The 14,260-nt window shown below is 50.9% G+C and overlaps 1 protein-coding gene and 1 long non-coding RNA gene across 3 annotated transcripts in view; one reads left to right on the forward strand and one right to left on the reverse strand.

Annotated features, from left to right (window-relative positions):
* Positions 1-14,260, reverse strand: part of LOC111846126 (SH3 and multiple ankyrin repeat domains protein 3-like) — a 129,021-nt gene that overhangs the window by 73,472 nt on the left and 41,289 nt on the right. For both annotated transcript variants that reach the window (XM_072709905.1, XM_072709904.1), the window contains exons 7-9: positions 715-823; positions 291-442; positions 35-202 (exon numbers count right to left, since the gene is read on the reverse strand). In XM_072709905.1, coding sequence (XP_072566006.1) covers positions 35-202; positions 291-442; positions 715-823 — 429 coding nt within the window. The remainder of the gene's footprint in view (positions 1-34; positions 203-290; positions 443-714; positions 824-14,260) is intronic.
* LOC140588215 (uncharacterized) lies at positions 11,354-13,085 on the forward strand. Its single transcript, XR_011989550.1, has 3 exons — positions 11,354-11,485; positions 11,581-11,714; positions 12,185-13,085. It is a non-coding gene; the product is annotated as an uncharacterized lncRNA (long non-coding RNA).

Raw genomic sequence — 14,260 nt, forward strand, 5'->3', positions numbered from 1 at the left:
TAATTAACCAAAGAACACAGCATGCGGCATGTACCTGGTGGATCTCCTGCCAGCCGTTCTCGTCCAGGCAGCCCACCTGCGCGTGATCATGCAGCAGCAGCTCGCAGCAGTAGGGGTCTCCCCCCACCATGGAGCTGTGGTAGAGTGGGCTCAGGCCCCGGCTGTCCTTGTAGTCTGGTGAGGCGCCCAGGTCCAGCAGCGTCTGCACGGCCAGCGAGAGCAATGCACTCGTCTTTGAGGTTGCACTGAAGGTTACGAGCACCCCCCCAGCACCCCCCAACCTGACTCACGATGAGGGCCACGTGGTTCTTGCTGCGCACGGCCTTGTGCAGAGCCGTTATGCCGTCCTTGGTCCTGAAGTCCAGGTGGGCTCCTCCGCTCCTCAGAACTTTGATGAGCTCTGCAGATCCATCCAGCTGGGCTGCCATCGTCAGGGGACATTCTACACACACGCGGACAGACACACACACACAGACATACAGACACACACGCAGCAGAGAAGACAGAGTGAGGCTCGGACCCTCAGCCAGACCAACGGAGGAGGAAGATACTCAGACAGGCTGCTGCCATCCAGAGGGGCAGATTAACCTTCAAACGTCGGGGAAACGAGAAGCGCGTAAGAGCGACAGCATTCCTAAGAGAGCGCTCTCAGGGTGCCTCTTAGATTTTATTCTGGAGATTCAAGGAGTGATGGATAAGGCAGCTGAAGCTCACCTCCCGACTCTGGATCGTGGAAATTCGGGTCGAGCCCTTTCTCTAGAAACCTGGAGACTTTCTCGGCGTTCCTCTGTTGGACGTGCTCCATAAATTTCTTCAGGTTGGCCTGAGCAGTGGAGACAGACAGCTGAGTGTATATATAGAATATATAATACACACAGTTATATACAGATGGAGAGGGGGGGTGGATGATGAAGAATCAGACGAGAACACAGCAGATGCAGGAATCTATTGATAGACAGAACCTGATAAACCCAAGAAAACCAGCAGTCCTACGTGAGCCAGAAAATCACAGCGAGATGGTGTGCAGGAGAGAGCTGGACCCCCACACACAGGTACAGAACTGGCACCAGTCCCTCCTCACTCGGGCCATGCAAATGGAGTCAGCTGGAGGAGACTGAAGTTTGAGCATCTCCTTGGAATTCCCATGTCAATGCGCAGCCCATAACACAGGAGTACTCACCTTCATGATTATTAACTATTACTTTGAGCTGCTTCAAAAGCATAATAAAAATCTGCCATATTCTGCCTTTTAAGAGCTGAGAAAACACAGGTGCTGAACTGGTTCAATACAGACAAAGAACCTGAACACAGCAGACAGGTGGAGAGAGAGCCTTAGCAGTGCCACGCCAGTGCTCCACCGTGCCAGCACTCTCCCCATGCCAGTGCTCCACCATGCCAGCACTCTCCCCACGCCAGTGCTCCACCGTGCCAGTACTCTCCCAACGCCAGTGCTCCACCCTGCCAGCACTCCCCATGCCAGTGCTCCACCATACTAGCACTCTCCCCACGGCAGTGCTCCATCATGCCAGCACTCTCCCAACGCCAGTGCACCACCATGCCAGCACTCCCCACGCCAGTGCTCCACCCTGCCAGCACTCTCCCAACGCCAGTGCTCCACCATGCCAGCACTCTCCCAACGCCAGTGCTCCACCATGCCAGCACTCTCCCCACGCCAGTGCTCCACCGTGCCAGTACTCTCCCCACGCCAGTGCTCCACCGTGCCAGTACTCTCCCAACGCCAGTGCTCCACCCTGCCAGCACTCCCCATGCCAGTGCTCCACCATGCCAGCACTCTCCCCATGGCAGTGCTCCATCGTGCCAGCACTCTCCCAACGCTAGTGCTCCACCCTGCCAGCACTCCCCACGCCAGTGCTCCACCCTGCCAGCACTCCCCACACCAGTGTTCCACCGTGCCAGCACTCTCCCCATGCCATTGCTCCACCATGCCAGCACTCTCCCCACGCAAGTGCTCCACCGTGCCAGTACTCTCCCAACGCCAGTGCTCCACCGTGCCAGCACTCCCCTACACCAGCGCTGCCGCAGCCCCGACACCAGTGATCTCCCACTCTAGCATTTCCCCCACACCAGCAGTCCTCCACCGCGCCCCCACAACAGTGCTGTCGCGGCCACAACGCCAGGTCTCCCCCAACACCAGCACTTCCTTCTAGCGTAGCCTGTCAGCTGTAGATCACAGGCATGTCCCTCTGGCGTGCTGTGAGCTGGAGACTCCACTGGCATCGTTACAGCGAGGCAGGGAACAGCACTCACGTAGCGCAGGGCCCGTCAGCACGCATAATCCTTAACGGGGGATCTTCCCGTGTTTGATCTCTGTAATCCTCACTTCCATTTTACTAATCTAAAGGGCGGTGGGGAGGCTTGCCACCCAAAGCTTTCCAGAGTAATCCTCAGAGTAATGCTCAGAGTAATCCCCAGAGTAATCCCTAGAGTAATCTCCAGAGTAATCCCCCAGTCAGAGTAGCAAACGGGACCTGGCCGACTGTGAGGAGAGCACAGGACAGGGGCGTCTCTGGCCAGCTGAGACTCAGTGTGAGCTATTACGGGAAGCAGGTGATGCCAGGGAGTAGCATGTTAGGACCTGTGATCGGAAGGTCGCTGGTTCAAATCCCATGGATGACAGAGTGATTTTACTGTTGAGGCCCTGAGCAAGTCCCTTAACCTCAAATTTCTCCAGGGACTGTCTGACCCCCTCAAGAAACTTCATCAACAACTTTGGATGAAATGATCAGCTAAATAAATAATAAATTAAATGTTTACATTTTAAATATTGACACAAACCTGTCAAACGAGCTCTTGAAGATACATGGAGAAACATCCTACCAAAGAAACCAAACACGTTCCACATGTCTCCACAAAATCGCTCCTGAGGTGCAAAGCTGATTCACTCTTCATGGTTACTGGCTGATGCTGCGTGACCTGAAGGACACATGAACCACGAGAAGCCAAGGTTGCAGTGTGAGGGCACAGATCCGTCACCTAAATGCAATTCCCAAAGCAAGGCTCTTCTCTTCACCTTGCATCTGAAACAGTGAGGGCCTGTAACAGCAGCTGACGTACACGTGAAGGGGCTCACACGTTTGTGCCAGCGTACACGTGAAGGGGCTCACACGTTTGTGCCAGCGTACACGTGAAGGGGCTCACACGTTTGTGCCAGCACCCTCGCTAAAGTACAGCCACCCTGCGGCAGAGTCTGTCTTATCGCCAAAAGAGCCCAGAGGGACCAGAGGAGGCCAAGTCCCAAGGCTTCTGTCTGCAGGCCAAGGAAATGTGACAGGATGTGGAGGGAGAGCTTTCAGGCAGTGAAAGGATGCACTGTACTTTAAAGGGCTTCTCCTCCAAGACATGAACCTCCTGCTTGATGAAGTACAGGCCCATCTCTGTGACCAGGAAGACTTTAATGCCTTGAAGGTTCCTGTGTCTCCAAACTGCAGCAGACCGGGTTTCTGTAGTTGGCGCAGTAAACTGGTTCCTGTGGCATCAACCACGGTCCCTGAAGCTGGCACAGTCTGAGCAGAAAAACACAGGAGCACGCTTGGACTATGTGGCCGTCTGCCTGGGCATTGCTGGGGATCGGAGCTAAGGAGGGAACGGGCCCCCAAGCAGGACAGCAGCCATCCAGTCAACACGTGCCTCCAGCACCAGCCATTCAGAGCATCTCCAAGAGGCCGTGTGGTCAGGGGTAGCGCTGAATGTCTCAGATGCACGCAGAGCTTCTCGCTCGTGACACGTGTCACCAGGAGACCAAAGCCAATTAAAGGAACAAGCATGCAAATGTTTAATCACTCGCTGAGCCTGACGATACGGAGTGGATGTGTGGGGCATAGCTTGTCACCATGAAGGGGAATAAAGCGTGACACCAGAGGACAGGGAAACACACAAGGCACAGAGCAAATTAGACACCCCGTCAGATTGCATTCGCTCCAGGCGTGCTGGATGGACGGCTGACCCTGTGGAAGTCGCTCAAAGGAGAGCATTATGGGATATGTGACACCCAATGTACTTGTGCAAATGGGAAAATAAAGCATCATTTAATTTCATGTGCTTTTCAAGAAATTAGGGTACAAATAGATGTGACACCTTCTCCCTCCCTCACCTCAGGAAAACAAGAACTCTACAAGCGAACAGCGCCCAGAGGGAAGGTGCAGAAAGCGCTTCTACAGAGGCTGAACACAGGACAGCCCAGAGCACAGCTGGGTACACAGCACCTGGGCTGGACATAACAGCACAGACACAGACACAGCAATCTGACCTCTGGCCATCGGGGTGAAACGGAACGGCGGTGCAACCCAGCAACGGCATCACGGCCTCCCCTGGGGGGGGGGATAAATGTGCACAGCTGACAAACAGAACAAAAGAGACAACAGGGAAGTGAGAGAACAGAATGGAGGTGAAGGGTCCCAGGAACACATCAGTGCAGGTAAGAGGGTAGGAAGGAAGGTGCAAAGGGCAGCTTCAAGAAACATGTTCTGGTTACACCTGACCCAGTTCTACCTGCACCCCGAACCGCTCCCTCACATACCTTGAATGCTCTTTTTACATGTTAGGTTCCTGTTGTGTAGCTCTTGCTGTAATGCTGCCTTGCTTTTTTTTACGAGAAGATCAGCTTTCACATGAGCCAGCGACTCACCAGGCTCCAAACACAGCAAAAAAAAAAAATATATATATATATCCACACACACACACACACACACACAGACACACGCAGACACACATTTTAAAGGGCACAGATTGAGAAAACATCTGAGCCCCATTTTCAGCAGTGTAATTTCAAGAAGCACATTTTGTTAAATGGTGACTAATAAGGTATGACTGCCTGATTCTCACTTAAAACCAGCCGCACACAGGACTCCATCTGAGGCAGGAGATGCACAAGGCAGGTAGGGAGGGATCTTCATGCATAACATCAACAAGATGAGCACTCAGACATGCACCAAGCTCAGACGATGCTCACATGCTTGCACCGGCGCATTCTGTTAGTAAAGCTTCAGTGAGACTGCGTTAAAGGGGACTTATTATGCTCATTTGCACTGTTCATTAATTTATTTTTCGGGTCTACTAGAATAGATTTGCATGCTTCAATGTTCCAATAACCTATTATTTTTCCGATGCTGTGCATTTCGATTCGCCCTCTGTATGAAACACTGTGTTAGAGCTTTAAACCCCACCCACAATGAGCCCGGTGTGCTCTGATTGGTCAGCTTGCCTCATTGGTTGGTTTGCCCTACATGCTCCGCCCCTATCTTGTAGTCTGCAGACAGAGCTTTATAGGTAGGCAGCAAAAATGGATTAGCTATGTCATGGAAATAAGAGCTGGAATTCCAACAAGGCATTTCTTGCATATTAGAGAAGAGTGGATTTTGCGGTGAGTTACTCCCTTTGGCATGTACTTTGGGCCTTAAGACTATGTGATGCACTAAAGAAAAGGGGAAAACTGCAAAAGCATAACAGGTCCCCATTAATGCCCATATTTATTAGCTTTCAAATATGCATTGTGCTAAACAAATAACCCCAGCTCAAAGGCAGTCGGTGAGATTGAATTTTCTATGCAATTTCATTACACTCAGGCATGTAAAAGCGCAGAACGATTTCACAAACAATGAGGAAAATTGAAGCCGCACGCTGTCCCAGAAAAGCCCTGTAACTACAGAAGACATCAAGCCATCCGGCGGTAAATCCAGGTGGATCTGTCCATACTGACCTTGTTTACTTGGGAACAGATTCACCACACATTTGCAAGCCTCTTAACCAAGTTTGCTCAATGTAACAAAGAGAGCAAATAGTGAGAAAAGTGCAGGAGGCTTTGGGTGAGTTTCAGCCAAGCAGCCAATGTGGAAGCAGATGGGCAGTGATATAAGTGCAGAGCAAGAAGCTGACTAGTGAGTAAATGAGCTTTGAAAAGCACTTTATCCAAAAGCAGAGCAGAGTCCCTGTGTGCACAGGAACACACCGCTGTGTGCGAGGATGACGTGAGCGACATAGCGATCGCCACGCCAAGGCTGGTCACCCAGGGTCACATGTCCAGAGCATGTGTACCGCTCCGAAGGAGCAGTCCTCCTCTGTGGTGTCATCTTCATTTCCCTCTTCCGTGTTTCATGCAGCATTCTCTATAAATGATGTCATAATGGATTGCCACACACTCCTGTCAGGTGCCTTGGGGCTGTGTTGTGAAAGGCGCTATATAAAAATAAATCGAACGGAACTGAATTAAATTCTCAACGTCTACCTTTTCCACCACACTGGACAAAGGGCCCCTTTCACTGGGTGGAATGCAGCAGATCGTTTGGGTAAGAATTTCACGCCCGCTCCATGCCCACAGCTGGCCTCTCCCAGTACAACGCGTGATTTTCAAGCGAGCGCACTTTGGGAGGCCTGCTGCTCTGTCGGTACGAGCAGCCCACCTACGGCACATAGCAGGCCAGCTTTGGGAGGCATGCTGAACCTCCCAGTACCACTGGCCAGGCTCCTGTCTGGAGATTAAAAGGCCGTTACTCTTGCCCACATATGGCTGTGCATTTGCTGAAAATTTAAAGCATTAAACGTCTTGTTCTGATAAATCCTCACTCCCCCCCTACAGACCCTCCAGCACGGCTCCCCGAAGATTCTCAATTTTGGGACCACCCATTTGTCCCAAAAACAGGCAAAGGATGAAGACAGTGGCTGAAGTCCTTGTCAGAGAGTTAGTGAAGGGCCACCTGCAGCTGCCGGGACGGCTGAGGATGGGAACTGCAAAGACAGTCAGAAAGTCACCCAAAAAGCAGTGACGTGAGCCGAAGCAGGACCCAGACGCACAGAAACCCGGAGGATGATGATCGTCACCCTAACAAAACACTGCTACCTTATTTCTCAGGGATGGAGCAGGAAACACAGCAGCGTGTAATTAGGCTCTGGCCTTTCTCATCTCCATATGGACACAAGCATGAATATTTATGAGCTTGGACCAAAATACTTTCAAAGCAGAGTGTTGTTTGGGGAGGGGGTGGCATCTTCATTAAATATGAAAGCGACTGGATTCCCTGTTCCAGTGTTACTGCATCTTATGTACTACAAGAAATGTTTCTGAAAGTATCACACTTTCAAACATCTAACATTGGCTATACACATTGCATCTGTCCGGGAAGAACTAAAAAAAACATGTGACATAACAGCCACAGGCAACAGTTACAGCAAAAAAGTTCCAAAAGAACAGATTTTTAGCTGAAAGATGTGACTGAGGATCAGAAACAAAAACCCAGGGTGGATTCAGCATCTCCAAGCCAGGAGTGTCACCCTGAAGCTGCTGGCAGCTCTGCACACCTCCAGCGAGGCAGGGGGCACCAAGGGTCCGTGTGACACATCGGTGCTGTGCCCACATTGATCCATGATGCCAGAGGCTCTCCCCCAGTGCTGGCTCCCCTAAAGGGGAACGCCTGGTCAAGGCCAGAGAGAGCCCCCATCTTCCGGTCCTGCCTTGACCTCAAACTGAGCACAATCTCTGAAGGTGTCAGGCGCACTGCGGGGTTAAGCTCTCGTGCAGGACGCTGTGTGTAAGAGCTCTGACCACACTGCGCTGTTTTTCCAACAGGGGAGTCGATGCTTACAGTTGCAGAGTTCACATCGATCTCCAGATTGTGCCTGATTATTTTGCAAATGATACTCGAACAAAGACACCCCCGGGAAGGTAAATAATGGGGAAGTAACGTGTTTTAACACCGGTCTCTATGGGACTTTTATTAATTTGCAAAATTAACAGATTGAGTGGTATTTAGCAAAACAGCATTTTGAGGTAAAACAGCACAAACTCACTATAAGATAAGCAGAATTTCTCTGCTCCAGAGCCTATCCTAGGAAGCACAGAGCATAAGGTACAGGGTGCAGGCTGTAAGGTAAGGGGAACAGAATGTAAGGTACAGGGTACAGGGGCAGGGCATGTACAGGGTGCAGGGTGTAAGGTACAGGGAACAGAATGTAAGGTACAGGGTACAGGGTGCAGGGCATATACAGGGCATAAGGTACAGGGTGCAGGGTGTAAGGTACGGGGAACAGAATGTAAGGTACAGGGTACAGGGGCAGGGCATATACAGGGCATAAGGTACAGGGTGCAGGGTGTAAGGTACGGGGAACAGAATGTAAGGTACAGGGTACAGGGTGCAGGGCATGTACAGGGCATAAGGTACAGGGTGCAGGGTGTAAAGTATGGGGAAAAGAATGTAAGGTACAGGGTACAGGGGCAGGGCATGTACAGGGCACAAGGTACAGGGAACAGAATGTAAGGTACAGGGTACAGGGTGTAAGGTACAGGGAACAGAATGTAAGGTACAGGGTACAGGGTGTAAGGTACAGGGAACAGAATGTAAGGTACAGGGTACAGGGTGCAGGGTGTAAGGTACGGGGAACAGAATGTAAGGTACAGGGTACAGGGTGCAGGGTGTAAGGTACAGGGAACAGAATGTAAGGTACAGGGTGCAGGGTGTAAGGTACAGGGAACAGAATGTAAGGTACAGGGTACAGGGTGCAGGGTGTAAGGTACGGGGAACAGAATGTAAGGTACAGGGTACAGGGGCAGGGCATGTACAGGGCACAAGGTACAGGGTTCAGGGTGTAAGGTACAGGGAACAGAATGTAAGGTACAGGGTACAGGGTGCAGGGTGTAAGGTACGGGGAACAGAATGTAAGGTACAGGGTACAGGGTGTAAGGTACAGGGAACAGAATGTAAGGTACAGGGTACAGGGTGCAGGGTGTAAGGTACAGGGAACAGAATGTAAGGTACAGGGTACAGGGTGCAGGGTGCAAGGTACAGGGAACAGAATGTAAGGTACAGGGTACAGGGTGCAGGGTGTAAGGTACGGGGAACAGAATGTAAGGTACAGGGTACAGGGTGCAGGGTGTAAGGTACGGGGAACAGAATGTAAGGTACAGGGTACAGGGGCAGGGCATGTACAGGGCACAAGGTACAGGGTTCAGGGTGTAAGGTACAGGGAACAGAATGTAAGGTACAGGGTACAGGGTGCAGGGTGTAAGGTACGGGGAACAGAATGTAAGGTACAGGGTACAGGGTGCAGGGTGTAAGGTACAGGGAACAGAATGTAAGGTACAGGGTACAGGGTGCAGGGTGTAAGGTACGGGGAACAGAATGTAGGGTACAGGGTGCAGGGTGTAAGGTACGGGGAACAGAATGTAAGGTACAGGGTACAGGGTGCAGGGTGTAAGGTACAGGGAACAGAATGTAAGGTACAGGGTACAGGGTGCAGGGTGCAAGGTACAGGGAACAGAATGTAAGGTACAGGGTACAGGGTGCAGGGTGTAAGGTACGGGGAACAGAATGTAAGGTACAGGGTACAGGGTGCAGGGTGTAAGGTACGGGGAAAAGAATGTAAGGTACAGGGTACAGGGGCAGGGCATGTACAGGGCACAAGGTACAGGGTTCAGGGTGTAAGGTACAGGGAACAGAATGTAAGGTACAGGGTACAGGGTGTAAGGTACAGGGAACAGAATGTAAGGTACAGGGTACAGGGTGCCGGGTGTAAGGTACAGGGTACAGGACACAGCGTGTGTACAGATCATAAGGTACAGGACACAGGACATAAGGTACAGGGCTTAAGGTGGAGGATACAGGGTTTAAAGAACAAGGTGTAAGGTATATTGTAGGTGAAGCATAGTGCAAGGTGCTGGGAGGGGATCAAGATGGGGGGGTGAAAATGGCACACCGAGGAGGGGTCTCCTTCGAGCCGATCCCGCTTCTTGTCCACACATAGGCCTCCCTCGCTCAGAGGTGAGACCTGTTGCCATGGAGACAGGCCAGACAGCAGCTGCAGTGCATCACTGACCACAGCTATTTGTGCATCGGTCACGCGGGTGAATTGGACGCTGGTGAGCTGCCCATCTCTGCAGCCTCTCCTCCAAGACTTTCCGGAACGAACCCAAGACGTTCTCATGGTAAACGGAATGAGTCTTTGGGCTCAAGGAGACTCACACAGGCTCTGGGACTCTGAGGACAGGTGCGGGCCCCAGGAGACTCACACAGGCTCTGGGACTCTGAGGACAGGTGCGGCAAGGAGACTCACACAGGCTCTGGGACTCTGAGGACAGGTGCGGCAAGGAGACTCACACAGGCTCTGGGACTCTGAGGACAGGTGCGGGCCCCAGGAGACTCACACAGGCTCTGGGACTCTGATCTCGGCGCAATGGTCACTCCTTGGTCAGTATGATGACCATCAGCATTAGAAACATCTGCTTCTGCTTTAATCACACTTTTTCAACAAGAAACTGGACCAAAGAGGCACATGTATCTCAGGTCCTGTCAGTGTCAGAATGGACGTCTGGTCGGGTCAGGTCAGCCCAAAAATGTCTCACTGGTCAGGTCCAGTCAGTCTGAACGTGTATTACCAATCGGGCCCAGTCAGTCTGAGTATGTATCTCCAGTTGGGTCCAATCAGTCAGAGCGTGTATCTCTGGTCCAGTCTATTTGAGCATATATCTCTGGTCTAGTCGATTTGACTGTGCATTTCCGATTGGGTCCAGTCATTCTGATAGTGTATCTCTGGTCCGGTCAGCCTGAGCATGTGTTTCACATTGGGTCCGGTCAGTCTGAGCGTGCATTTCCAGTACGGTCAGCCTGAGTGTGTATCTCTGGTTGGGTCCAGTCAGTCTGAGCAGTGTCACACCACGCTGAGTCTCTTAGCAAAACCGTGGAGTCATGAACAACAGAAAGCTCTCACTGCTGTCCAGGACAAACACAGGGCAAGGCCACGTTAGCAAAGGCGGCCGGGAATGTGGAATGCCATGGGGAGGCTCAGCAAAGCACCGGGTCAGCAGCGGTCCTCTATGGACTGGGGGCACTAGCACTCACACGCCCCCCCCACCAGGATGTGCGTCTGCAAGCATAGCAAGAGTCTTCCCAAGTTAATTACCTATTTATATCAGCACCAAGCGCACAGACACTGACGTGTGGATTAAGGATTTCATTACTGAGCTGTATCAAGCCAAGCATCCACACAGCATGTGATTCCAGCGCTACAGAGAATCCCTCAAACTAATCAGCCAGGTTAGAGAGACACGGTCTTCTATCTGCGTTCCTGATGCCCCTGCACTGAACACCAGCCACTTAAAAACAGTACACAGTACACAGAACTTTCAATCTAGGAATCGGCCGGGGGAAAAGAATCATCCACTAAACTGAGCATGGGCTGGATAATTCCGATAAGCACAGAAAGCACCTTTGTGCTGTAAATGAGCAGAATGTGGCGCTCAGAGGGGCAGCCCCCACCAGGGCAGCTTTCCCAGTTGCCGTGACAACCCCAACCAACGGTAAGCTAACGTGCCGAAACGCAGCCCTCTCCTCAGAGAGCGCCAGAGAGAGCGGAGGGAGCGGAGGGAGCCGAAGGAGCGGAGAGAGCGGAGGGAGCGGAAGGAGCGGAGAGAGCGGAGGGAGCGGAGGGAGCGGAAGGAGCGGAGACAGCGGAGACAGCGGAGGGAGCGGAAGGAGCGGAGGTAGCGGAGGGAGCGGGTACCTTACTATTGATTCTGGATGTCTTGCTCTTCTTTGCCTCCCTGTCCCGTGTCTCAAAAGCTTCTCTCCTGCCCAGAGCGGATCCCATCTCAGACCATGGGGCTGGCGGCACTGTGGCGGCACTGTGGCTGGCACTGTGGCGGCACTGTGGCATCACGGCTCAGCCCACATGGCTGGGATAGACAGGAGAGCCCCCGGCTTGCTGCTGTGGTAAAGCAGCTGGGCAATTCTGCAGATCGCAGTCACAGAATGCGAAAGCGAGAGAGAGAGTGAGAGAGAGAGAGAGAGAGGAGGAAAGCGGCAGTACCGGACTGGGGGGGAGCAGGGGGGTCAGGCAGGGGACTGCTGCAGCTCGAAAGGCAGCTCCAGCACACAGAGGCAGTGTGCTAGTCTGTTCCGCGGGTCCCTCTGTCTGCCACGACGATATAGTGCTGGAATCCCGCTCAGCTAGATGGGGGTGGGGGGGGGGGGGGGTGGCGATTCAGCCAATGGTGACAGGACTGGCTGCAGCTGTGCAAGATGGGGGGCGGGGCTCAGGGCTCAGGTGGGGGTCCCTGGAGTGGGGAGGGAGAGGCCCCAGACTGCCGCTCTCTCTCTCTCTCTCTCTCTCTCTCTCATCAGTCCGCCGCTCTCTCAGGCTACCCTCACTTTATCCTGTTAAATATCTGTTTGCTCTTCAGGAAGCAAATTTCCCTGCTCATTTGTGTGGACACAGCAATATACTGCCCAAGCTCCAAGGTGTGTGAGTGTGTGTGTGTGTGTGTGGATTACATTTATATTACATTGTGGGGTCCATATGTTCCCCACAATGTGATAAAAACAGTGATTTTGATGTGGGGACAATTTTTCAGGTCCCCACAAAGATCTGTAACTACAATCAAAAAACTAAAATGCCAGAAGTGTCATATTTTGTTTGGTAACTTATGGTTAAGGTTAGGGCTGGGTAAGGGTTAAGCTCGTCATAATTAGGATTAGGGTTATGCCCACAGAATGCCCCTGATACTGAGCTCTGGTCACTAACCCTAACCGTACTGCGGTTAGGTAACGGCCATCCATCCACCACCTTCTGCAGGAGCAAACCTGCTCTCTTCTTCACCTGTCCTGCTCCTGGAGGATACAGAGTATACAGGAAACATGCTGATCTACCTGAAGTGACTTCCCTGGGGACACCAACAGCTGCATCTGCGACACCAAGGGCCACCGCGCTCAGCAGTGCACTAACGGGGCCATACAGCCACCCCCACGGCTCTAACAGAGCGACCAGCCAAGTTGGTACCGAGTACCGATTAGCCAGCGCACAGCCCCGCGTCTGCTCTCATGGTGACTATAAAAAGTGACATGAATGCAAATGACAGGGCACTATTTCACAATTCTCTGCTATCTTTCTCACTTTTGATGAGGCATGATTCATTCGCCTATACCCTAGTGACTTGATCAGGCTACAATGACACTCCGATGCCAGGACTGAACATAGAAAAAACTCATCGTAACTACATAACGTATCCGAGAGCAGGACTAAATCAGGAAAGTAATAAAGTGATTTACAATTGCATGCACTACATTGCCATTTTATGCATAATTACAGAGGTACATTGTCATTTACAATGAGTTTTAGCACCTTGTTGTCCTTTAATGCAAAAAAAAACATTAAAGGTACTTGAGATAAGTGGGTAAATAACTGACAATTTTTTAAACAATGAGAATTTACCCATCGTACGCAATTCAGCTTTCCGCTACAGCAGAAAATCCAAGCTAAAGCTACAATCCCTCCCACAACACACCCATGCGGGGTCACAAATGTAACAGCAAGACACAACGTTCCCCACCAAGCATGGACACAATTGTAACCATGCTGAGTCTAGGCGGTTCTCCTCTAACCAGAATCGTGACGGCAGAAAGTGTGGTAGTGCAGGCTAATCTAAATCAAAAACCAAAGTGTGAGGTAACGCAGGCTAATCTAAATCAAAAACCAAAGTGTGAGGTAACGCATGTTAATTTAAATCAAAAACCAAAGTGTGAGGTAACGCAGGCTAATCTAAATCAAAAACCAAAGTGTGAGGTAACGCAGGCTAATCTAAATCAAAAACCAAAGTGCGAGGTAACGCATGTTAATTTAAATCAAAAACCAAAGTGTGAGGTAACGCTGGCTTGTCTAAATTAAAAACCAAAGTGCGAGGTAACGCAGGCTAGTCTAAATCAAAAACCAAAGTGTGAGGTAACGCAGGCTAATCTAAATCAAAAACCAAAGTGTGAGGTAACGCAGGCTAATCTAAATCAAAAACCAAAGTGTGAGGTAACGCAGGCTAATCTAAATCAAAAACCAAAGTGTGAGGTAACGCAGGCTAATCTAAATCAAAAACCAAAGTGCGAGGTAACGCATATTAATTTAAATCAAAAACCAAAGTGTGAGGTAACGCTGGCTTGTCTAAATCAAAAACCAAAGTGTGAGGTAACGCAGGCTAATCTAAATCAAAAACCAAAGTGCGAGGTAACGCATGTTAATTTAAATCAAAAACCAAAGTGTGAGGTAACGCTGGCTTGTCTAAATCAAAAACCAAAGTGTGAGGTAACGCAGGCTAATCTAAATCAAAAACCAAAGTGTGAGATAACACAGGCTAGTCTAATTCCAAAATGCCAACAAGCTTACTGCTTACATACATATTCATGGACACAGAGCAAGCATGCTCTCCTTTCAATGGTTTCTGACTCGTTCAGGAAGAACCGTGTCAGAATGTGGTGAATTACCATCAAACAGA

Source organism: Paramormyrops kingsleyae, chromosome 3 (assembly GCF_048594095.1).
Source record: "Paramormyrops kingsleyae isolate MSU_618 chromosome 3, PKINGS_0.4, whole genome shotgun sequence".
Lineage (NCBI taxonomy): Eukaryota > Metazoa > Chordata > Actinopteri > Osteoglossiformes > Mormyridae > Paramormyrops > Paramormyrops kingsleyae.